General features: G+C 56.1%; 1 protein-coding gene across 2 annotated transcripts in view; it reads right to left on the bottom strand.

Annotated features, from left to right (window-relative positions):
* VAV2 (vav guanine nucleotide exchange factor 2) overlaps nucleotides 1-24845 on the bottom strand; it is a 113563-nt gene that overhangs the window by 75444 nt on the left and 13274 nt on the right. For both annotated transcript variants that reach the window (XM_087822970.1, XM_087822972.1), the window contains exon 2: nucleotides 6735-6851. In XM_087822970.1, the coding sequence (XP_087679096.1) occupies nucleotides 6735-6851 (117 nt within the window). The remainder of the gene's footprint in view (nucleotides 1-6734; nucleotides 6852-24845) is intronic.

Genomic DNA, 24845 nt, shown 5'->3' with positions numbered 1-24845 from the left:
CTGTGTCCTCAATTGTTGCTGGGGGTGAGGGGGTTCTCTGGGGTCTCTTTTATAAAATCACTGATCCCCCTCATGAAGCTCCAGCTTCATGACCTAATCATACCCCAAAGGCCTCACCCAGAAGACCATCACACTGGAGATTAGGTTTCAGCATATGAATTTGGGAGGGGACACAAACATTCAGTCTACAGCAGCCCCACAGCCTTTGGGCAGAGGCTGGGACTGTGAGAGAGAATTGACATAATGCTGGGAGCACCCTAGATCCCACCCAGCTGCCAGCTCTCACCCGCCCTCGGCCGCTGAGAGCCCCACAAGTGCTCCCCAACTCCCCTTCCCTGACCTCCTGCTGAAGGGCGTCAGCAATTTCTCATTTCCCTGCTTCACCGACTCCATTTTCCGGAGCGATTGAGATTCTAACACCATTAAAGATGATTTAATTTGCTTTTCCTAATGATATGCCCACCGTATTAGGGCATCTCTCCTTTTCCACTTGAAAGACTTCGCGGGTGATTTTCTCCAGTTAAATTAATAGGGGAACCATCAGAAACGTTACAGAGGCATTGGTACCTCTAGCTCAGCTAGAAGCTATTTTTAAACAGAGGGGGAGCATGGTCTTAGCGCGGACTCTCATTCAAGTGTCTTATTTCTGTGCTTTCAAGTGCCTCTACATGGAAATCTAACCCATGCCTGGTGGCCACCCCGAACCACCATTACTGGGAAGCATCCAGGAATCCAGGCCAGAGACCCAGCCCCGACAGGGCACCCTTTTCCAGGCACCTGTTGTCAGAGTCGGGAACAAAGCCACGTCCTTCAAAACTCCACGAGGCTGATGTAATCTGGCATAAATTTGATGCCCATTTTGCAGATGAGATGACTGAGGTCAACAAGGGTATGGAGCATGACCAAGGTCATGCATTTAATAAACACAGAGCAGAACCAAACCTGGCCTTCCTGACTCCATCCCATCCTCAGCGCCTGGGATCCACAGCTTCTAAGGCAACACTCATCGCCAGCACCTCGTCTTCTCACCCTTCTCGTTGTGACCCGGCCGCGCCCTCCTGGTGTCCAGCTGGACTGTCCATCACCCCCGCAGACCTCCCCCGCTGCCACGCTCCTGCATTTCTGACACATGCCCGATGAAGGGCAAAACCACCCCTGTGCACGTGGCCACCCTTCCCCCAGGTTCCCAGAGCCCACCTGGGAAGCTGGTACTAAGGGGAAATGGGGCTCCTGGCAGCTAAGGGGGGGACCCAGCAGGGCTTTGAGATCAGAGCCTAAGGCTCCAGGCCTCCGCGTTCCGTGCTGCACCCACAGACCTGCCTCCTGGGACCTGCCCTGAAGCCGCACAGACCTGCTAGGGGGTCCCTGGAACCCAGTGCCCAGACTCTCGGCCAGGGCCCCGCTGTCCCAGTGGCCAGCACAGCCAGCCAACTTCCTGGGTCAAAGGCTGCCCTCAGCAAAGGAAGGCACCAAGACACGGGATTTTTCCTGAACATTCTCCCACTTTGGGAGGGAGAAAGGGCACTTAGCCAGTTTTGCCACCAGCTAAAATATTTCAGCCTCAGATCAAAAAGGAACACGAGCCGGAAACGACGCAAACGCCAGAGCCAGATGGATGCGGTCTGTCCCAGGGAAGCAAAACGAACAGTAGGCTCTTGGCGTCCCCGGGCGGAGCACAGAAAGGCCTGTTCGCCCTCCACCCTCTGTCCTCTGTCCTTCTGCTGGCCCCAGACCCGGGGGACGGCATTCAGCTGTGCTCGGCCCTGCTCTGCCAGGCACTGCGGGCACTTCAGCGCTCCGTCTGTGCCTGGTGCTGTGCCAGGCCCTGAAGAGAAGCCAGAGTGCTCGGCAAAGGTGCTACTGTGTATCAACCCTACTACCTGCCAGGAGCCAGGCCTCACTAACACCAAGCTAGTGACCTCCAGATGTGTCAGCAGCAGTCAGGCAGGTAAAGGGACCTGCTGTCAGAGGCTGAGCCCAGAGCCTCATCTTAGTCAGCCCCAAGGCATCTCAGTCCTCCCATCACATGGGTGTAGGCTTCAGTGTACCCCCGATACACCCCCGACACCATAAGGGTTCTAGCTGGAAGGCTTGCTAAAGCCAGCTGCTTCAGAGCCTGTAGACTAGAGCAACCCAGAGTGGCTTCACAGAGGAGGAGGCATTGGGCTGGCCCAAACCATGCCACTGGCTCAGTCAGTGACAGGACAGCCCGAATAGTTGGGCAAAAATGCCCAGTGTCCCCACTGCCTGCTCACCCAGCTGGGGAGGCCTCGGCACCAAGTTCTGCAGCTTCGTAAAGACCACACTGACACCAGTGAATGGGGGGAGTCATTCTTCCCCAGGTGCCCACCCTCTGAGTGCCCCAGCTGATGGCCAACCCTCCCAGGGCCCCACGGCACAGAGAAGCCTAGGGTTGGATCGAGATTGGAGTGCTGCCTGTCACCCTCCAAGCTGCCTCCCCACAGCGGGCAGACACCACCAAACCCAACACACTGCCTATTGATGACCACAATGAAAGGTACCCAAATTGAGGTCCTTGAAGGTCATTGACCCTGGGTGAAGGTCATCATCCCAGAGGTCTCCAAGCACCCTGAACACACCCAAACTGAACCTACCCAACTCATAGCTTCCTGCCAGCCCCTTTCTTGGTGGGTGTGCCCTCTGTGTGGGAAAATCATTATCAGATGTGGATCAGAAATGCTAACTGGAGATGTAATTCATAATTAATCTTTGATTAATTAAAAATGGGAAAACTAATTACCTAATAAATGTCGTTGGTTTCATATGCATAATCTTTGAAAACGGGCAATCCTAAGAGGAGAGGGGAGTAAGATAGTCAAGAGGGTCTGTGGAGGGCCACAGCCAGGGTGCAGATTTGGCGGTTCCCGAAGACCTCAGCCCTCAGCCCTCAGCCCTCAGCCCCCAGGCTCAGACACGTGGGAGAGATCTCCCCACCTCCTCTCACCCACTTGAGAGCAGAGGCCGGGGCGTCTGTCTGCTCACCACTCTGTCCCCTGCACCTGGCCCACAGCGGGCACTCCAAAGAGAAAAACGCAGAAAATGGCAGGTCAGGGTTCGACGGGCTTATCTGACTGTGTGTGCGCGCACACGTGTGTATGTGTGTGCAGGCAGGTATGAGTGCAGGTGTATGTGTGCAAACTGTACATGTGTGTGCATGTGTGTGTTGGTTGTACATGTATGCGCAGGTGTGGGGGGGACTGTATACATGTGTGTGCATGAGCACGTGTGCATGTGTGTGCTGGGCTGTCAAATTCTTCTGAAAGCAGGTGGTCTGACATCGTCCTAAAATGACAACAAGCAGATAAAAGGAGGAAATGTTGTCAAGCAGAAACTCAGGCGGCCTCAGCCAGGCACCCGCACGGACCCAGCCAGAGCCTGCAGGCTGCTCCGCTCCGCGGCAACTGTGTTTTAATAAGTCATTAGCGGAGTGGCTGCTGTGAGAGGAGCAGAGTGTCTCTCCGACGACATTAAGACGGTGAGAGCAAATGAACTCACCGCAGCAGCCGCCTCTGAGAGCCATCAAACAAGAGCAGAAAGACCGCCCGTGAGCCAGGGCCGTCTGCACTCGCCACACGATGAGCTAACATTAAGGGGAGATGGGCAAACACATGGCGGCGCGGGGCCCGGGGACGGAGACAAGGGGTGTCGGATCAATACCCCAAAGCTGCCTGCTCCCTTCCTCCCTGACCAGACCAAGCCCGGGGGGACCCGTCCATCGATGCAGGTGCTCGGGGAAATCAATGGTGTGGCTGGATGACAGCTCCACACAGGTGAGGTAGGACCAGAGTGGCTGGGTGAGGCAAACGCTCCAGGCTGCACCCTGCCCACTCTCATCTGGCGTCCGGGCACCACCCGAAGGCGGCACACAGTGAGTGCATCATCTCAGACCCTCCAGTCCTCAGAGACCCTTTACAGCTGGGGAAACCAGAGCCCGAGAGGGAGGTGACCGTGGGTGAAGCCCAGCGGTGTCTGGTACTGATTCTGGCCTGTTCCTCAGCATCACGTTCGGTCCTGAGCCCCTAAAGGTGTCTCAACTGGCCCACTTTCATTTCTAGAAGCACCAGCATCCTCGAGAAGTCAGGGGACAGTGATGGGTGGGTGTCTGTAGGAGGGCTGGCCTCCTGCTTAGCTTCCCAACCCCTGCCAATGGCAGAACCACACAATGACCACACCTTGTCCCTGACTATAGCTGCCTCACTTGGCAGAGGGCAGGGACACAGCAGAACACATGAGACTGACCTCTGCTGTCAGTATGACCTGGCTAGACACACCCCCCCCAGTTCCACCGTCACTGTGGGACACGAGCCAGACATGCCTTCTCTGGGCCTCGGTTTCCTTCCTTCCTTAAGTCCCTGAAAGATGGCTGGGACTCATGGATGTAAAGAGCCTGGCACACAGCGCATGGAGTCCACACATGTGAGCGCTCACTGCCAGTGGGAGGGAAGGGCAGAGGCAGGTGGACAGACAGTCACACTTGGGTGAACTGGCTGTACAGCTCACTTCGCACTAAATTAATACGCGGCCTGTCGGTCGCCCCCAGCCTTGCTGACAGCCAGGTTTAACCGCTTCAGAAGTTCTGAGCCTGGCAAAATGTTTTAATGAATAATAAATAGGAGAGTTAAACCCATCTATTAGAGGGTGTGCTCTGCTCTTTAACTCAAACAGCAGATACAGCCATGCAGACCTTCCTCTTGGGTTGTTAATTCTGCCTAAAATGGAGGCAAATGTGGGCCAAGTGGACCAGGCAGGTCCCTGGATGCAGGGCAGCCTGGCTGGGGGCAAGCAGAGGACAAGCATGAGACCTCATTGGAAACGGGTCCCTGACATGACAAGGGGATACCTCCAGGGAGAAATCTTGGGGGGCCACCAGGATGTCCAGCCTCCCCAGGCCCAGCAAGGTGGCTGGACCAACTTGAGCTTCTTGACTCAACAAGGGTGCCGGGCCTCCTGCACAGTCCCCCGCAAGATGTCCCGCATACACAGACTGGCACAGGCTGCTCCCAGGCAGACCAGAGGAGGCCACAGGACCAAGGAGAAGGCAGCTAGGAACCAGGATGTGCCTCCCGGGACACACACCAGGTGCTGAGAACTCCACTAACCTGTTTGACTTTCCACTCCACAGACTTTGGAGGGTAGTTTTCTTATCACCACTTTACAAGCTGCCCACTGTGAGAGCAGAGCTGGGACTCAAACACGGCCTGAGTGTGCGTGTGGCTGTGTGTGTGTGCACGTCCTATGTTCCCAAGGCCCTTCTCCAGAGCCCAGAGCCATCAGCTGCTCCCCTGCCCAGGGCCCCGCTGTTCGAAGGAGAAAGAGCAAAAGAACTTTTCCGATCCATCTGAAAGCAGGTCTGTGGGACCTGAGAGCCACTTCTGGGCAAGGAAGCCACGTGCTCCACGCAAGCTTCGGCGGCTGTGCCAGCAAATGCACCCCGGGCAGAGGGCAGCACAGGGGCCTTCGAGTCCCAGACAGAGCCATCAGAGGGGACTGGAACCTAAGAACTGGGTGACTACACAAAGTAACGGGCTCTTGAACAGGTGCCGGAATCAGCGTCAGACCCAGGTGGCTTATGGGAAAGTCCCAGCTATTGATGCTAATCGGACACCTTGCAGCCCTTCAAATACTGACCTCTCAGCATCTGCAACTGCAGACACAAAGTTCCCTGTACACTTCATAAATCATGTATCCATGGAACACTTCCCTAAACACCAAGTCCCTGATACTGGTCCTCAGATAAATTAGGCAATAAATATCTCCCGAGAGTTCCCGTCAGCAGGTGGAGACTGGCCCCTCGGGTCTTCTGGGAAGTGGCCGTACTGCTGAGTCCATGCCAGGAGCAGAGGGAAGGGCGGCCTTGAGATTTTGCAGGAGCTCGAAGGGACTTGGGACACCTGGGCTACGGGCAGATCCGAACCCGGTCTGCACTCAACCCCGCAGCCCCCAAACCCTCAAGAAGTGGTCATGGTCCTGATCCCAGCAATTTAAAAGGAGTGACCTTGGACCTGCTGTGCTATCTGATGGCACATGGCACCCTGAACCCAGGCTTACCGGGAAGCCAAATAGTCTTTGTACCTGCCCAGCCTCAGGTCCCCTCCCCTGTGCCAGCAGGATTCTCAGGACAGCTGCCAAGTGACACTTTCTGACAACATGGGGAGACTTCTGAGCTGTTTGTTGTGGACCTAGGAGATCATCTCCAGGTCCTTGGGCTTCAGGCGACCCCCCCCGCTTGCCTCACACCTGTCAGAGCCTGTTTCAGGTGTAACCACGACGGCCCCTCTCGCAGAGCGCTACAATAAACCTGCAGCACCCCAGCCGGCCCCTCAGGAGCTGGTCCAAACAGCAGCCCATTCTCCCATGAAGAGTCGAGGATTCCGAGCAGGAAGTAAACACTCCGGGTCCCCCAGGGCTCCATCCCCTGTTCTGTCACTGTCCACGCCCTGCTGTGCCTCCACCCTCCTGGCCTCGACACCTGGCCTCACCCTGAATGGTCTGAGGAGGAAGGCACTTGGTGCCCCCAGCCCCCGACTCGGCCCCTCTTGTTCGCCACAGGCTCCCGCCTGCACCTGCGGGGCAGGGGCTGGAAGCACCCACTCCGCTCTGTGTTGCAGGGCCAGGCCCTGTCTGTTTATCTGGCCCACCGGCCACTGAGCCGGCCCTCGGCCACCTCGGGCACCATGCCTCGGGGACTGAGACTGGAGGAAGAGGTCACTTACCTTCCCAAAGTCTCGGACATCAAAGAGGTCGAAGGGGTCGAACAGCTCACTGTTTCTTAATCCAAATTTATCATGGCAGACTTTAAGGAAAGTGCGTATGTTCTTCAAACAGAGGAACTAGGGAAGAGAAGAGAAAAGCCATTAAACCGTGGAACTGAACAACAGTAACAGCAACGGCAAACATTTGCTTCCCTGCGCCCTCAGGACCAACACTTTCCAGCGAGAGACCCGCCGGTCTCTGTCCCAGTGGCCCAGACGTCGCAGACAGCTCAGGCTCACCTCGGTCATTCATGACCATGTGCCCCACCCCCACCCTGTTCAAGGGGACCCAGCACATTTCAACTTGATGATCTTAACTAGAAAAAAAGATGCTGACCTTGACTGAGCAAGGACGGAGCACGTGCACACACACACGCACACACACTCACATGCTCACAGGCACACACGCACCTCCTTCCTGGCACAGACTGACCGGTTACTTGACAATTGACACAGCCAACAGCCAGGAACCACCCCATGAAAGTCGTGGGGGGCTGGGAGCAGCACAAAGGCCAAAATTCCCAGATCAACATCCTGGCGGCTCCTCCACCCAGTACCCCAATACCTGGGCTCCCAGTCTGAATTGGGCTTGGCAACGCAATGGGGTAGGAGGCACGGGGGGGTACCGGATCGCCAGCTTGCAGCCCCGTGAGAAGGAGCTGGTAAGGAACTTATGGGGACAGCAGGCGAGGTGGCCTGGAGCGCAGATTTTGGAGTCACTCCGCCCTGGGTGGAAACCTGTCCGCTGATTCTAACTTGTAGACCAGGGAGAGCGGCTCGGCTCCTGAGGCCTGAGTTCCTAACACAAAGCGCCTACTGGGTTAAGTTCATACCCTAAGGGCACAGAATGGCATTTGGTATGTGGGAGCCAGCAGTCCACCCAGTCCAGCTCCGAATGGGTGTCCAGCTAGGCAAAGACGGTGGCCCACAAAGCAGAAGAGCAACCTGGGCTTCGGACATCCCCATCAATACCCATTTACTAGGTGCTCAACGGCTCGATTTCTAGAGCCGCAGAGGGCCTGGGCCACCGGGAATTCCCTGCTCACAGGGGAATTCAGACAAATGGGCAGATTCAGGGAAAGGATGGGCCCCGCATAAACCAAGCTGCACTGAGAGCTCCCTTGGGCGTGCCCCCGCCTAGCCAGAATCTCTGCCCACCCGCCCCCGGCAGGCGGTGCCCTGCCCCGGAGCACCCTCTGCCTCGGCCCAGTCCTCTGGTCCTGCCTGGGGCTGGTCCCTGGTCACCGAGGATACTGACTCACTTGCTTTGTCATATAGTATTCTCTGTGTGTGTGTGTCTCTGGGGGCGAGGGGGGACTGTGTGTGTCATTTATCTGAATGTGTAAGAGAAAACTGCAGACACGACCCCCTCTCCCCCAAACATCTAAATCTGGGTGTGTATTTCCTAAGGACAAAGACACCCCCTTCCACAATCACAGCACCAATGTCAAAGTCAGGAAATTAACATGGATCCCACATGTTGCCTCACCTTCACAGTGCACTTACTTTCATTTCCTCAATCTAAAAAGGACAACCAAAATATCATTAGAGCACAGGAAAAAAAAAATACACACGACTTTCGTTGCCACGTCTCTTCTGTCTCGGGAACCTAGAACAGCAGTTGCCAAGGGAACCTTCCGAACGATGGACACGCTCTCTCTATGCCCACTGGGCACGTGAACTGTGGCTGCTCCAACTGGAAAAGTGCATCTTTACCTTAATTTTATTCCACTTAATTTAAACTGAATATCCACCCACATGTGGATCTAACAACCCTCTGTGGTCCGAGATGTGACATTTTTGAAGAATGCAGACACAGAAGGACAAACACTGTAGCTTCCACGTTTAAGAGGCACCTGGGGTAGGTAAGTTCACGGAGAAAGGTGGGTGTCAGGGCTGGGGAAGGGGTGGGGGCTAGTATTTAATGGGCGCAGGTTTTCCATTTGGGAAGATGAAATTCTGGAGATGATAGTGTGATCGTTACATAGCACTGCGAATGTACCTAATCCCTCTAGTGTACGCTTACCATGGTTAAGACGGTAATAGTTATATTGTATATATTTTACCATGATAAAAAAATAATTAAAGAAATAAGGGACAGGGAACACAAGACCCCAGGGCAGAGGCACTGTGACGATGGGGGCAGAGGCCCAGGTGCTGCTCCCAGGAGCCTAGAAAGGCAGGGGTGGCCAGGGAGCCACCAGAAGCTGGGAGAGGCCTGGGGCACACTCAAGTCCCCAAGAAAGAGCCAGTCCTGCTGACACCTTGACGTTGGACTTAACAGCCTCCGGAGCAAGACAGAATATGTTTCTACTGCCGTATGTGCCGGGCTGCACACCGAGGAGGTGGGGTGTGAACCCGGCCGAGCCCTCATTCCTGCCTGTTTCCGCCCCTTGTCCCCCCGCCCGCCCCACAGGACGCTGCAGCTGCCAGCCGGGCTCCCCTATTTTTTGCACGTCACTCATCTCTAATTTCCACTAAGCATTTATTTTAATTCTTCCTCAGCCTCCCATTTTTAGAGTTAATTACACAGTTCCTAACCATAATCGCAGCTGGCAAAGCCAGGCTTCCTTTCCGGGCGCAGAGCAGGACACGGCGTCAGCCTGGCCTGGCCTGGCCCCACCCCCTCCATGGCCACTCCGGGCCCTAACCTTCCAGAACAGCCGCCGCCGGCCAGCTCCAGGCCGCCCCAGGAAGAGGTGCACAGATACCGTCAGCGCTCAGGGAAAGCAGCACAGCGGGCCCGGGGCAAAGAACCTGGACGCAGGAGGCTCCAGCGCCCATGAGGCATCCACGCACGGAGTTTCCACTTGATGCCTTCATGCTCCACCCCCCAAGAGTTCCCGCACTTCACACATCAGGACACCCAGGCTCAGAGAGTTAAGAATCTGGCTCGCCCCCGGCCAGGCGTGGCTCAGCGGTTGAGCACAGACCTAGGATCCAGGAGATCGAGGTTCGATTCCCAGTCAGGGCACATGCCCGGGTTGCGGGCTCCATCCCCAATGGCTCTCTCATCATTGATGTTTCTGTCTCTCTTTCTCTCCCTTCCTCTCTCTGGGATCAATAAAGATATATTTTAAATATATATATATATTTTTTAATTAAAAAATAAAAAGAACTCTGGCTCCCAAACAGAAGATGGCAGAACTGAGATTTGAACCCACGCACTTCAGAGCAGTGAATGGTCTCCAGGGTGCCCATGAGCCCCAGGTCCCCATCCTATGTACTTGTCAACAGCATCCCTTTCACTCTCCTGAGACCCAGAGGTGGAAGGGAGCAGGGTAAGGAAGGGCTGGGCCCGTGTCCAGCCTCCTGGGTTCCTCTTTCCACTAAGCCAGCTGCTGTTTCTGCTGCTCATGTCCACTCACCTGTCTTCCAGTCCCCTCCTTCCCCAGCACCCCTGGGCCCAGGAGGACCTGTGGCTGGAGCCTGGCAATTCAAAGCCTCACGATCCCTCTATCACAGCAGGGATGGGTGCAGATTCTGGGAGAGACTCCTGCAGGTGAGAGTGAGAGGACGCAGGTCCAAAGCAGCTGCGGGCACGTCTCAGCCACAGGCTGAGTGACAGGGGGCCCAGACACTGGCCAGAAGCTGCCCATCCTGTGGCCAGAGGCATTCTCCTCTTTTCTCAGCCTGCGCGGCTCCCTACAAAGGACGGTCATGGCTTCCCCGGCATCCTGAAACCAAAGCTCAGCCTCAGAAGTCAGGCTCAGAGGCCACAATAAGCGTCTGTCCCCAGAAAACTGGCACCCTGCCAAGCGGCCCACAAGTGAATCAGCCCCCGATGTATTTGTTTAGGGCACTCCATGGGGCATGGGCACCCCACCTCCTGCCCCTCAGCCCCAGTCCACGAGGAGGCCTCTAGCCCCTGGCACCAAACAATGCCCTGTTCAGGCCTGGCTGGGGGCGCCTCCAGGCAGGGCGGCTGTGCTGGACATGTCAGCCAGCTCTCAGCCCTAATCAGCCTAAAATCAGATTAATGTGAGGACCCAGGCTCTGTGCCCAGCCGCCCCCTCCCCAGGCCAGTACAACCAGGCCTGCTGCTCACTGTCTTCTGTCATTTAGCTCTCAGGAGGCCCCAGTGCAGGGCCCCGAGTCTGAGCCATGAGGCCCCAGGTGTACCCCAGGCTCGGGGGGGGGGGGTCCCTGGCCCAGCTCAAGGGTCCACTGTGGCCACTCAGTGGCCCACCTACTGACTGGGGAGACACTGCCAGGCACAGCTCCACTCATCGAAGTGACATGGAGGCCCTGCCCCACCGAACGGGAGCCTTAGGGCCCCCCTAGCGCCTCTGTTACCCCTCACTTGGCTCCCTCCCCAGGCAGCGCTGGAAAGGGAAACAGGATGGCTGCCCTGCCATGGAGCTCGCATCTCCCCAGCATCTAATACACACAGGATACCAGGGGCCACGCTTCGTCCCCACACTACCTCATGAGTACCCCAGCACTGAGAGACAGGAGCAAAACGGGAAACCTCTGCATCGTTCTGAGAGAGGTGGGGTCTCCATATCCAAAATTAGTGTCATACAACAGAGGCCCCCCCAAATGCCCATTGATACACTGAATTTTCTTGAACTATTTCAACAAGTGGCACTAAAACTGCTTCACTGTGACAAGTCACATGCCGCCGCGGTGATATGAAACCCCGGGGGCCGCACTGCTGAGCCTGCCAATCACCGACTCTGACTGGCAGCTGACCATGTCTTTGATCAATAATAAAATGAAAAAATGAATTCATTTCTTGTTTTATTTATGCCATGCTGATTCCAAACAACATTTAAAACATCTTCATTATTATTTAATAGATGCAGCTTGCTGGAATAAATCTTTCAAATTTGGGGCCCTTGGGGTAAACAGGTGGCCATGAGGTGATGAGCTGGTCCATAGGGACAGCAGATGAGACCATCTTCTCCCCCTGCGTCCCAAATGCCCTGGACAATGACCCATCCTAGGGGCTCAATATCTAGTGAATGAATGGACAAGTGAAGGAAGGAAGAAAGGACTGTCTAGGAAGCACCCTCAGCCCACATCTCTGAAGGGGCCCTGTTCCCCGCCATGCAGTGGTGACCACGATGGCTTTGGAGGCGCCGGGGTCCCCATGAACAGCTGCTGTGGCCTAAGTGGCGAGCCTCACTTCCAGAAGCATCCCCTCCACAAACAAGCAGGCAGGTGGAACTTGGTGTTTGGCCACGAACGCTGCTCCTGTCCTCGGGCCTCTGCACCAGCCAGCTGGGGCGGCCCGCTCAGCACACCCAGCAGCGCCGGCAGGCTGGGTCACTGGTCACCCATTCCACACAGGGGAAAACGGAGGCTCGGGAGGCGGGGCTGGGATCTCTGGGATCGGAACTCCAGGCTGGCGCCAGAGCCACCAAAGCCACCACGACCGCCCTCGGCCCTGAGCGCCGGGAGGCTCCAGCTCATCTGCCGCTGCAGGCGGGGAGAGCACAGCCAGCGGGGATTTACGTGAGGAGTGTGGGGCTTCGATGACGTCTGGACAACTGAACACGAACATTTCCTCCCCCGGCCATTGCCCCGGCTGCACGCCGCACTCGCCCTGGGAGAAGGCGCGGTCGGGCGCCAGCCGCTGACGCATGAGCCAAGCGGCGCTCGCAGGGCCCTCGGGTCTGTCTCCGTGCAGGCTGTGGGGAGGGGGGGGACTTCTTCAAGCAGCCAGGTTTTCTGTGCCCAGAGAAAGAGGCCAGTCGGGCATGGCAGCACAGTGCCCACCGCTCCCCATCGGACAGCTTAACACAAGGCTGCTAGATTTTGTCACCCAGGAAGAACCACGTCAGCAATGTGTTTTATTTCACCATTGGTGAAGTTTCTAACACTCAGATGGGCTGAAACAGATGATATTCTCACTTTCTCAATAACAAACAGCACCAGGCACTACACTAAACCCCTCATGGTCATCGTCTGGTTCATTCCTCTAACACAATCACATACCCCGTTTCACAGGTGGAAAAAGGGCTTGGGAAATGCCACTTGGACGGGAGGGAGGGAAGGACCCAGCTCTAACCCAGGTGGTCTGGTCCAGTCTTCATGGTCTTGGCCACTAAGCAAGGCACCACCCATGAGAGGCCCCCAAAGCCAGGAACAGGGGAAGCCTCCTCTGGGGCTAACATCCGAGGAGGTCGGACCAAGCCATAGGGTGAAGGCAGAGCTGCATGGGGTCGCCTAGGGCTGGAGGCTCTCTGTCCCTCTGATCTCAGCTCTCCTGCGAGGCAAGCATTTCCCAGTGAGGCTGGTGCCTCCTCCATCCCCACGGCACAGTCCTCCAGCCATAACTACCAGCTATGACTACCACAGTCTACTCAAAAGGCTTTCAGCCTCCTACGTGCTCACCAAGTCCAGCCTTAGCAAGCTTCTTGACCTCTGACCCCTGACCCTTGCCCTGCACTTCCTCCCACAAGGATGCTCTGACTGGTTTCTAGTGCACTCTGGCCAATTCCCGGAAAACTCCGCATGAGCCTCCGCCTTCTGCCCGGCCACTGCCCTCTCCCCCTTTGGTTCATGAGAAAGAATCCAGGCTGTCTGGATGCTGCAGACACAGGGCTGACACCTGGCACCCTCTGGGCTCCGGGCCTCTGACCATGTGTTCCTGTGGCTCCTCGGCACCCTGTGCTCACCCAGCAGGCTCTCCCCTTCCTCTACCATGGCCTTCCACAGTGGTCACAGCTTCATGGGACCACCTACTCGCACACTCCAGACAGTTGCCATCGTGAAATGGGGACAGGGCTCAGCAGAGCTGTGGAAGCCGGTTCTGAAAGGTTAGGAGGTTGAGCTCTCGGGCCAAAGGGAGGCAACGCGGGCAGCCAAGCAGAGCCAGGCTGTGCCAAGCTGGTGACAGCTGCAAAATGATGACCCCTGTCCCGATCTTAAAGGACTTCCTCATCTACACTTGAGGGAAATGCACCAAGAAAAACAAATCTGGAAAAGTACAGTTTGGAAGTCTGTGGGGGGAGAGGGAGGGGGGGGAGCAGCTGGGGAGCTTCATTCTCAGCTCTGCGTTCAGTTCAATCCACAGTCAGCAGACACTTAATAGGTGCCTACGGTGCTCCAGGCCCTGCCCGGCACGGCTGTCCGAGGAATGAACCTGTGATTTCCTCCTTTACCTGGATGGAAACTGTTCCCAGCACCTCTCAAAAGATCTGCTGCTCCAGGCTAATGGCCTGTCTGAGCCATAGGGATATAGAGTGACTCGTGTTATCAAGGCTTCAAGGTCAGGGTCAAACCAAAGGTTTTCTACAAATCCAGCAGGAAATTGCTCTTCTAGAGTTTCTCTGCGCAGTCATCTTCCCTAAGCCCACTTATGGACGCCGGAGGGTTCAAATCCCACTCGCCTGCTGTGTGACTCCTCCAGGCAGGCTCGGCTCAGAGAGATCAGCTCCGCCCTGCCTGGCGTGCCCCCCCCCCCAAATCCCGCAAATCCAACACCCCTCTTCTCTCTTCTGCAGCCCGGAGTCATATCATTCGCCCTGGCCACAAGCCGTTTGTGAAACCACCCCTTGCCTCCACCACTTCATTTCTCCATCCCTTCCTTCTGGAAGGTAGCCTCAAGGTCAACCTCCGAGCATCCCCACATCCTCCAAGCTCCTCTTCTCCAAGGCAGTTTGGACAAGACAACTCCAAGAGACCCGAGCAGAACACATTCCTCTATCTTAGTTTCCCTCTCGCCCACTGAAACTAAAGCCAAGTGCATCCCTAACAGCCAGCACCGACCAGACCACCGCTCTTTGGTCCCAATGAGTGACTCCCCTTATTGTCCGTTCCTCATCCTGCTATTATTGCAGCCCTTACGCCCTGAAACACATGCCAGGACTTCAGCTCCCACAGGCCCTCAAGCAAAAGTTTGTGGAATGAAAAGATGAGTGAATAAAGTGGATTTTCATGAGAAACTGAGGCAAGAGTCCTAGTTTCTTCCACCTGCCACTCCAGCTCTTCACCACTCAGGCTGGGAGTCCCTGGACCCTGGACCTGGCACACGGGGGCCCTCAGCAAATGTGGTTTTGACCCCAAGGTCTGACCCAGAACTCTTTGGGTGACAAGGGCCCCAAAGAGACCCCCAGCTTCTGGAAAGTCAGGGAGCAGCTGTGCTAGGCCCCAGACCTACCACCTCGCCTCCTCCCTCTGAACGTCACAGCACCCAGCTTCAGCTTCACACACCCCTGAACTGGGATGGGAGGCTCAGGGAGACCCACCTGACTTTCAAACACATACATGGGTTCAAATCCTGACCCTCCTGCCACACCCTCCATGGGAGCCCTGCCCCTCATGACTCCAGCTTCAGGTTGACCACGGGTCTCAGGCCCCCAGCTCTGCCTGTCCAGTGGCTGCCTCCATGTCTGTATGGAAAGGTGTCCAACTTGAGCACTCCAAAATCAGGACACCAAAACAGGCCTGTGGTTCTTCACCCCCATGTGCCCCCCCCCATGAAGGCCACTCCCAACTCACCTGCAGGCTGGAGCCAGCACCTGCAGGCAGCTGAGACGCCCTCGCCCCTTGCAGCTCGATCATGCAATTGGCCTCCATGTGTGCGGCAACCCAACGAATTAAATATGACAATTTTAAGATCTCATCACCACCCGGCCGGGCGTGGCTCAGCGGTTGAGCATCGACCTAGGATCCAGGTGATCGGGGTTCGATTCCCAGTCAGGGCACATGCCCTGGTTGCAGGCTCGATCCCCAGTTGGAGATGTGCAGGAGGCAGCCGATCAACGACTTTCTCATCATTGATGTTTCTCTCCCTCTCTCCCTCTCCTTTCCTCTCTCTGAAATCAATAAAGATATATTTTTTAAATAAATTTAAAAAATCTCATCAACAAGAACATCAAGGGACAGAAAAAAGCCTTCTCCACAGTGCGGAAAATGCTGCAGAAACTCACTCAAAGCTGTGCGGATCCCCCCTCAGGTCCAGGCATTTCAAGAAGAAAGAATAAAGTGTCATGTTCAGTTATTCCCCTGGCTCACAGTGGCTTCTGAGAAGGGGCGTGGGCCCCAGCAACTGCCAGGTTCCCCCCAAGAGACACACCTCAGCCAATGCCTGCCCGTCTGTCAGTCTGTCTGCAGGCCACCCGCTGAATCACCATGTGGGGACCGGAGGCTGCTGCAGGGCCAGCTGGCAAGGCTCAAGGAGAAGCAGCGTCCATGCACCACCCATCCACACTGGGAGAGGCCCTCCGGCTGCCTGGCTCTGCAGGCACCACAAGGCGTTTCGAGAAGCATCTCTCCTCAGGTGCTGGAAAGGACCCAAAGTGCCCAGGGCAAGAGCAGCACATAGTAGGTGCTCAGTGAAAACTGAGCGACTAAATGTGGGCGTCCCAGGAAGGCTGGGGGGGGCAAGTGTGCATGTACATGTGTGTGTGCGTGTGTTAGGATGAATAAAGTGAAAAGCGAAGCACAAATACATCTGCAGGTAGACAAGGACCGAGAGAAGGGTTTTAAAGTCCAAGCAGGTGGCGGGTCAGACGCAAACACACTTTCCTGTTTTTAACTGCACCTCACTTTCATTACATTGTTTGTGCGTCATAAATCAAGTTTAACACCATGAGGAAAGAGGAAGGTACTTCCTCCTGCCACTGCCCCAATGCCACCCGCACAAGGAGCCACCAGGATGCTCCGCCAAGCTGGGTGCAGAGGCCAGGCCGCCGCTCCGCCCCGTCTGCAGGGAGGACACAAGCTCCAGGGCCCTTCTCTAAAAACCTGTCCTCGGGTGCTGCAACCCATCAGGAGCTCCCGCACTTTCGGGGTCCCTATCCCTCATTCAGTCAAATATCCACTCATTCGTGCCTCAAATATCCAGGCGTCATTTCCATCGCAGGTTGCAGGGGCCCACGTGGGGAGCCACACCCTCCATGAGGCAGGTGAGGGTCCTGGTCCTGATGCGGACACCAGGTGCCCCCACCTTTCTCTCTACTCCTTGGGCCTCCCCTGTGCAAGGGATGCCCTTTAAATATTAAATCTTAGCCTTGGCCTCTGAAGTCACTACCTTTCCACTCACGTGGGGACAAAACTTGTTCCCAAGTCAATCGCTGCCTGTCCACAGGCTTGGAGAGGCCAGCGTGGCCTCCGGAGCCATAGCGGCCTCTGCTTCCCGTCTGGATAAAATGCACCACAGGAACTCCCCGGAATCAGGGCCCCGTCTTACTCATCACTGCTGGCCACCGAGGACAGAGGGACACCGGAAACACACCTCGGTCACCCTGGACAGGTCTCTGCCCCTCTCAGCGCCTCAGTTTCCCCAAGTCACTGAACCTGAACTCAGTCTTTGGAGTTCCAACGAGGCAGACCCCTCCCCAGTTCCTGGAGGACAGTGGGGAGGGAGAGCATGGTGAGAGACCACATCACACCCGTAAGAACAGCCACTACCGAAAAGACAGAGCGACTGGTGCCGTCGAGGACTGGTGACGCGGACTGCTGGTGGGAATGGACAACGGTGCCACCACTGTGGAAAGCAGTGTGGAGGTTCCTCAGAAAATTAGAAATAGAACTACCTTGTGAACCAGCAATTCCACTTCTGAGTACTGTCAACAAAAGGTCACTGCCACCCACCCAATGACAACAGGAGTCCCCAATCTGGGGGGTGGTAAAAGGAGAAACTTTAATCAGGTGAACAGCATGCAAACCAGGAAAACACATCCTCCTGAAGAAACAGAAAGTTCACCCCCTCAAGACAAAGGGGTGCCCACCCTAGCCCCCGATGGGTCCGTTTTTATGCAAATGAGGGATCCAAATCTGCAGTTTGATTGGTCCAAATAGCACTGTCCTGATTGGTCAGAACCCCTTACCCTGACCAGACAATATGAAGCTGCTCCGATTGATCAGTAAATATGCAAATGAGAATATAGCTGCAGAGCTCCTATCGGACAGGGCAGGTCTCGGGCCACTGGTGGAAATGTGATACTAAGAATTTCATTATAAGGGTTTATTCAGAGGCTGGAAGCCCCGTCCAGGAGGCTGGAGGTTCAGTCTGTAGCTTTCCCCTGAAATGCAGGGTGCATGAGAGGCCTCTGCAAACGACTGCTAGACTCTGATATGAATTTGGTCGCACAAGAGTCCTTACTGACAGATGTACTCCTTCTCAGGGGTCAGCAGTATGTATCTGGGGGATTGAAAGCACAGTTTCAAAGAGAAAGCTGTACACCCACGTTCACAGCAGCATTATGCACAACAGTCAAAACGCAGAAGCAACCCATCCATCCATGGGCGATGGAAAAACAAAACGTGGTATCTCCACACCGTGGAATATTACTCAGCCTGAAAAAGGAAGGAAATCTGGACAACTGCTACACCACAGATGAACCTTGAGGATACGGTGCTAACTAAAATAAGCCAGTCACAGGAGGGCAAATTCTGTATAATTTCGCTCATATGAGGTACTTTGGTCAAATTCAGAGACAGGAAGTAGAGTGGTGGTTGCCAGGGGCTGGAGGAGGGGGGGGGGTGTTTAATGGGTGCAGAGTTTCAGTCTGGAGAGATGAGAAAGTTCTGCAGATGATGGTGGTGAAGATTGCACGACACTGTGAATGTATTTAATAGCACTGACCTGTGCACTTAAAAATGGTCAACATGATAAACTTTGCCATGTGAATCATCTTGGACCTCCCCCTCCTCCATTCACACCACGCCCCAGCAGTCGGGCTCCTGGAAGGGTCTCTGGCTCTCTCAGGAGGAGCAAATATGACCTTGGTGATGGACACAATGGGTAAGGAGGCCCCAAAACACGGATGACACCTGCCTTCAGGGTGCGGGGTCCAGGGACCGTTGCCTTTCCTGAGCTGTTTCATGTTTTTACTTTTTCCAATGAGTCAGAAAAGTGAAGATCAACTGGAGAAGCTGCACTTTCTGGAAATTCCAGCAGAACCAGCGCCAGGCCCCAGGGCAGAACAGGAGGGGGGTGGGGAGTGGGGAGCGGGGCTCCATTGTTTGCCCCGGCCAGCAGCTGGGTTCTCTCCCCTGAACTAGGGTCAGGAATGTTCACAGCTGCAGACTCACCCTCCGCCCCCACCCACCCAGGGGGGAGCCAAGCGGGGGAGGGAGGCTGGGCTGGGCCTAGGGACAGAGCCTGTCCAGGGGAGGAGGGGGCAGGAAACACCCCCGGTTGTTTTTACACAGGAAAGCTGAGCCAGAGCTGGTATTTCAGCTCAGGGAGCCAAGCTCCAGCCCGGCCCCACCTGCTCAGAGTGCATGGAGAGGGCAGTCCTCACCGGGGAACAAGGGGCACCCAGGGGCCTGCAGTCGGCCAGGGCTCCCACTGCAGTGGTCTTTCTGGTCTTTCCCTTTCCAGAAGGCCTTGCTCTCTGGTGTTCCCTGGGCTGGAATAACCATCACCACTTTACTAGATGGGGAAACTGAGGCTCAGACTGGAACTGAGGGGCCTCCCCCTGCACCAGCTGCCAACGGGGTTCAGTCTGATTTTAACAGCAGGCGTGCCCAGGACATCACTCCAGAGAATAAAACTTTTCTTTGTCTTTTCTCCCAATGTAGAAACAGCCTCTCTTAGAGGGAAGGTGGAATAAAATAAAAACCTACGTGATCTCCCACCTAAAAGCACCACTTATCACTTTCTTAACTGCTTTTTCTACAAAACTGACTGCTGGGACTAATACACAACCCTGAGTCCTGGCATTTCATCACTGGAAGCAGAACCTTTCCCCATTTCCCTCACTGCCAGCAGGCCATGCAGGGCTGGGTATTTGGGAGTCCTCCCCCACCCCGCCCTGGCCTGGGCCACACATTCCTCATCCAATCCCCTCCCGATGGGCATTCCGGTTGTTTCCAGTTTCACTATTACATCTGTATGACAGTGAACAGCTTTGTTCTGCCAGAGGCCTGTGGTGGTAGTGGTGGTAAGGACGCCACTGTCACAGTCCAAGAGCCTTCAGCCCAGACAGGCTCCACCAAGTAGAAATCGTTGAGCCACAAGAACCTCAGAAAACCCCAGGCACCCATCACCCACCTTCATTCATTCATTCATTCATTCATTCATTCATTCATTCATTCCCCATTCATTCATTCATTCATTCATCCCTCATTCAAACAGCTGTCACAGCCTACTTTGTGCCAGGCAACCGGACACCAAGAAGGAAGACCATGCCCTTGCCCACCCCCCACAGAAGAAGCAGTTACACGGGGCTCCCCGACTAAACATGCAAGGTGCCTGCCCGCCCAGAGTTATTTTCGGGAGGAGGGACGGGGCTGGTCAAGGGAAGTGAGAGGGCAGCAGAGCGGCTCGGGGGGAGGGGGAAGGGCACGGACACAGGACCTGAAAGAGGCTCAGCAGCTGCAGACCAAGGGGCGGCCCAGGTGGGCCCAGTAGAGACTGAAAGGAGAGCCCAGAGGGCAGAAACTCCTAGTGGAGCCTCCTCAGTGGGGACGGGAGATGGAAGTAGCAAACCCAAAGGGACCAGGGAGCCCCTGCTGCCGGTGGACCCTCGCTATCCAGGCCGACCGCCCAGGCCTCAGGGCCTGTAATCTCGGGCAGCTGCAATGCGCAAGGCCTGGCCAGAGGTGCAGCTGGAAACCACTGCTCTAGACCCAGCAGCCTCACCAGCCCCTTTCCTCCACGCTTTCCTCACATCCCCCTTCTCTACCTCCTGCCCACAGTGACATGCAACCTACTCCCTGAGACCTCTCCACTCCTGGGGGCACCCACCACTCAATCCCCACCTCACCACACCCCTGTCACGTTCATCCTCTAGCTCAGCCACCCAGCGGGGCCTGAACTGCCACACCCCCTCCTCACCAGAAACCCAAGGCCAGCTAGTAGGCACCAAGTACCCAAGAATGTCAGGACAGAAGAGAAAGCAGGATGCACTGGGTTAAATTGTGCACACACCCCTCCGCCCCCACCTCAGGAAAACCCAAAGATATGTCCACATCATCATTCCTGGAACTTCAGAATCTGATCTTAACGGAGTAAAAGTCTTTGCAGATGTAATTAAGATAAAGACCTCACGATGGAATCATCCTGGGTTAGGATGGGCCCGACATCCAATGAGCAGTGTCTTTTTAAAAGACAAAAGAGGAGAGAGACGCTGTGGAAGAGGCCACTCGAAGACAGAGCAGAAATGGAGTGATGTGGCCACAAGCCAAGGAACGCAAGAGGGTCCCTCCAATAGAGCCTCTGGAGGAAGTGAGGTCTGGATTTCAGACCTCCGGCCTCCAGAACTGCAAGAGAATAAATTTCTGTTGTAGCACTTTGTTAGGGCCACTCCAGGGTATTGGGGGGGGGGGGCGGCATAGTGCCCCAACCTCTGGGCCATCACTTGTAGACACTCCTCTGCAGGGTTATTGCTCACTGCTCCATTATCACAGGGAAGAATCCCAGGAATGGGGTGGGGGCCCACGTATTCTGAGGTCTCTAGGGTAGATCCTGTCTGCTCAAGGCCAACACCACTGGTGGGGAGCTCAGAGCTGAGAATGTTCTGGTCTGTGGGGAATTTCATCATCGCAGTTTAGATTCTAAATCACAAGGGACTGAGGACTTACTTCCCTGCCTCCCCCTGGTCCCTGGAGAGGCCTCCACCACTGGACAAAGCCCAAGGCAGCCCTGGGGTGTGTGGGAGGCGCCCCCCGAGCGCGGGAGAATGGCTCCACGAAGCTTCACCCCACATCCTGCCCCCACTTCAGAGCAATGCCAATTACTTCCTCAAGCCAGGGAACCAAGCACCAATCTGACAAAGGAAAGGGGAAGTTCGGGCACTAGTTTCCTCTTCAGAGGAGAGGGCTACAGCCCACGGGCAGAGAAGGGGGGGCCAGGTGAGGGCGGGGCTTCCTCTCTGGTTTGCAGGAAGATCCACAGCCAGGTGTGCAGCACTGTCCACCTGACACTACAGCACCTTCTGTTCAGCAAAGGCATCCCGGACCCAGGGAGAGGGGGTCCTGGACCCTAAAAACAGGGGGTGCCAGATCCACAGAGAGGGGGTCCCAGACCCAGGGAGATAGGAGGGTAGCTAGCCACTGCTCCTTGGGGAAGACGGGCTTCTCATTGGTGGCACTGAGCGGAGCCCCCACTGCCAGTCCAGGGAATGAAACCCCAGAGCCAGCACCAAGGGGATGGGAGCAGAGCTGGGGCACAGAGCAGGGGAGGTCCACTGAGAGACTGCTGCAGCTGGCCTTGGGGGAGCAGAGGAGGGGAAACAGGAGGCAGGTGTTCAGAGGAGGGGTTCAGTCCCACGGGGTAGCCCAGCAGGCTCCAAGGCTGACCACAGATGCCCACCAAGAAGGGCAGAAAAGCAGAATATCTCCTGCCATCACCCACATTTGACAGACATCACTAATCCATCTGGCCACCCCAGCAGCCACATCCACATGCCCCTCCCAATCCTTCTCGAAGGTGCTTTCCAGACAGGCGGGGCCCAGGACTGAGTCTGGTACAGTGAGGGCTGAGGGTCTCCGTGGCCGAGGAGCCCAGGGCAGCAAAGGGCAGTACAGTGCTTTAACAGAGAAAATGGCCCTCCACTACATGGCTTTGCGTCCAGAGGTGGCCTGGGGTTCCTCTGTTGGAACCAGGGTCCGGGAATGCTGGTGTCCGGGGCCACAGACCCCATGAAAGACCTGGAATCCCCTGTCTACTCTGGCCAGGCCTTAGGGGACCTGGGACGGGGGCCACTGAGGAACTGCACCAGCCCCTTCCCCAGGACCCACACTCCAGCAGGGGCCACGAGGCTCTTCTGCTCAAGGGTCTGCACCAGCCGCCCTCCCCCTTCCGACATGGAGCCAGAGGGCCGGCTGGGAGGGAAGTGGCCAGAGGGCATGGCAGGCCCAGCAGCCGACTGCTGGTTCCCACAGACCACAGGACCGGCGACGGGTTTCATTTCCTGTTTCCAATCCCCACGCCGGAGAGTTTGGGAAACTTCTCCGCCAGCAGCACCTCGCTCTTTAAGAAACACGGACAGATCACATCCAAGCTGCTCAGGGAACAGGCCATTCAGGGATCGACACACATATCAATGAGTGTGAAGCAGCGTGGAAGGGCAGCGTGGAAGGGCAGCCTCTGATGCTCAGAGGTCGCGGGAGCTGAGCCACCCCAGCTCTGCACCCATCCCTAGGCCCAGAGTGGGAAAGGGGAGCCCCCAGCAGACCCCACCTGAGTCTTCATCCCTCAGGGGTCCATGCAGGGCCCCAGCATCGTCCCCATCTCCTGACAGCTCGGTCCCGGAACATCCCCTTCTGAATGGCCCTTCACTCACCATCCCCTGGGCACCTGGGCCGCCAGGTGGGTCCACAGGTCAGGGTGTCCTGGGACACCTGCCCTGGCCCTCCCTCCAGCTCCACCTCTCCACCCACAGACAGGAGAGCCCCCTACCCCACCCCCACCCGCCTACAAGGCCCCCGGGCCTGGGCTTCTGCACACCCACAGTTCGGCAGTGGCCTCATCAGCTGCAAACACCATTTGGGATGAGCCCTGCTAGGCCGGGGCTGCCTGGAACAGTTCTGCAGAGATCGTTGTCTGACGCTGACTTTTCTGTTCTAACATCCAGCTTTCTTTTAGTTAAGTTATCTCCGCTTCGATATTACACAGTGCGGGTCTGACTCTGCGGGCCAGGGCCCCTTCCTGTCCTCCCGAGGTTCCTTTGTGGCCGTTCATTCTATCAGGTCTACTCCTCCAGAGCACAGTTTACGGCTCCGTGTCACCCGGAGAGTGGCTGTTTCATCCACTGCAGTCACTGAGGAATGTTACTGGGTTCAGCTTACCGACCATCACTTTCATTTTCGTATTGATCATTCCCACCGACAAGAACCCTGTGAATTATTTAAAGGCGAGACTATTTATTTTTTGGAGCAAAGGCCCTTCCAGTGGTGATGGAAACGGTGCGGGACTGGACTGTCTACAGAAGACTGGCCCTTCCCTGAGTCCATGGCAGACCCACCCTGCAGACCCAGGGTACGTGGGAAGGGGGTCCCTTCCCTTGAGACGAGCTACATCAGGACCCAGCACCAGGAGCTGGGGGAAGAGAGCATCACTGCGTATTCGTTAACCACTGACCCATCAGGGTCCCCAGCCCGCGGCAGAGCCAGTGGCCAGAACTAACCAGCATGGCCAGGGTGACCTACAAGGTGCCAAGAGTCAGAGGGCAGGCGTGAGGACCAGTAAGCAGTAAGGGTCAAGGGGCACCCAGGCTCACCAAGGGAGGGGCCCTGGCCTCAGATTGGCCTTGGAAACTCCCCCCACCCCACTCAAAGTCAGTCAGCTGGGCCAGGCCTTTCCGAAGGGAGCATTGAGTGGCCATCCCTATGGCGGGGCAAGTAAACAGGGCAGGCTTTGTTAAAACGCGAGCTGTGGGTGTCCAATCACAGAGGGGTGGTGATGTCCCCTCTGGACCACCCAGACTGCAGGCAGCTGTCAAAAACAAGAGTGTAAAATGCTACATTTCATGACACTGATGGCACAGTCAGGTGTAAGGCACCACCTAATTAGTCTTACGTGTCACCAGGAAAAACACTTGCCCGAGAAACTCCGACACACCCAGATTTTACGGCTCCGAGACCCACCTGACGTCAGAGATTAGGACAGGAAAACTGATCCATTCTGGAACAGGTGGAAGAAGGGGCAGAACCTGGTGACCTTCTGAACTGGGGGGGGGGGGTGGCCAGGAGAGGCTCGTGTGCGGCCACCCAGAGTCACAGCAATGCGCCTCGCTGAGCAATCGCTGAGAAATCGAGGAGGTGCCAGTTACCCCCCACAGCGCCCGTCACCGCTGTTTCTGATTAAAGCTTTACTGGATCAATAGCAATAACGTAGCCCCCAAGAAATCAATCGAAGGCAAGGCCCTTTTTAAGAAAAACCACTCTTTCCACAAGCAAGAACCACTTTAAAATAACACACAAGTATGTGGGTTTTTAGGCAGTTTGCTGGGTCTCCACGGAGACTGTCATGTCACGAGAGGTGAATCACACGCACTGGGGCCTGACCTCCCCCGAGAGCTGGGTCCCGAGGCCGGATCCCGACGCCGGCCCCGAGCGTCCGAGGAAGGTTCACACTGTTCGCTGCCATTCAATAAAGTGTGAGCTTCTGCAGGTAAACCTGTCGGCTCGGGAGGGAACACACTCGCCCGGGGAAGAGAAAGCCTG

This window comes from Miniopterus natalensis, chromosome 12, assembly GCF_054644295.1.
Source record: "Miniopterus natalensis isolate mMinNat1 chromosome 12, mMinNat1.hap1, whole genome shotgun sequence".
NCBI lineage: Eukaryota > Metazoa > Chordata > Mammalia > Chiroptera > Miniopteridae > Miniopterus > Miniopterus natalensis.
Note: the sequence above shows the minus strand (reverse complement) of the source record. Positions and strands in the feature narration are given on the sequence as shown.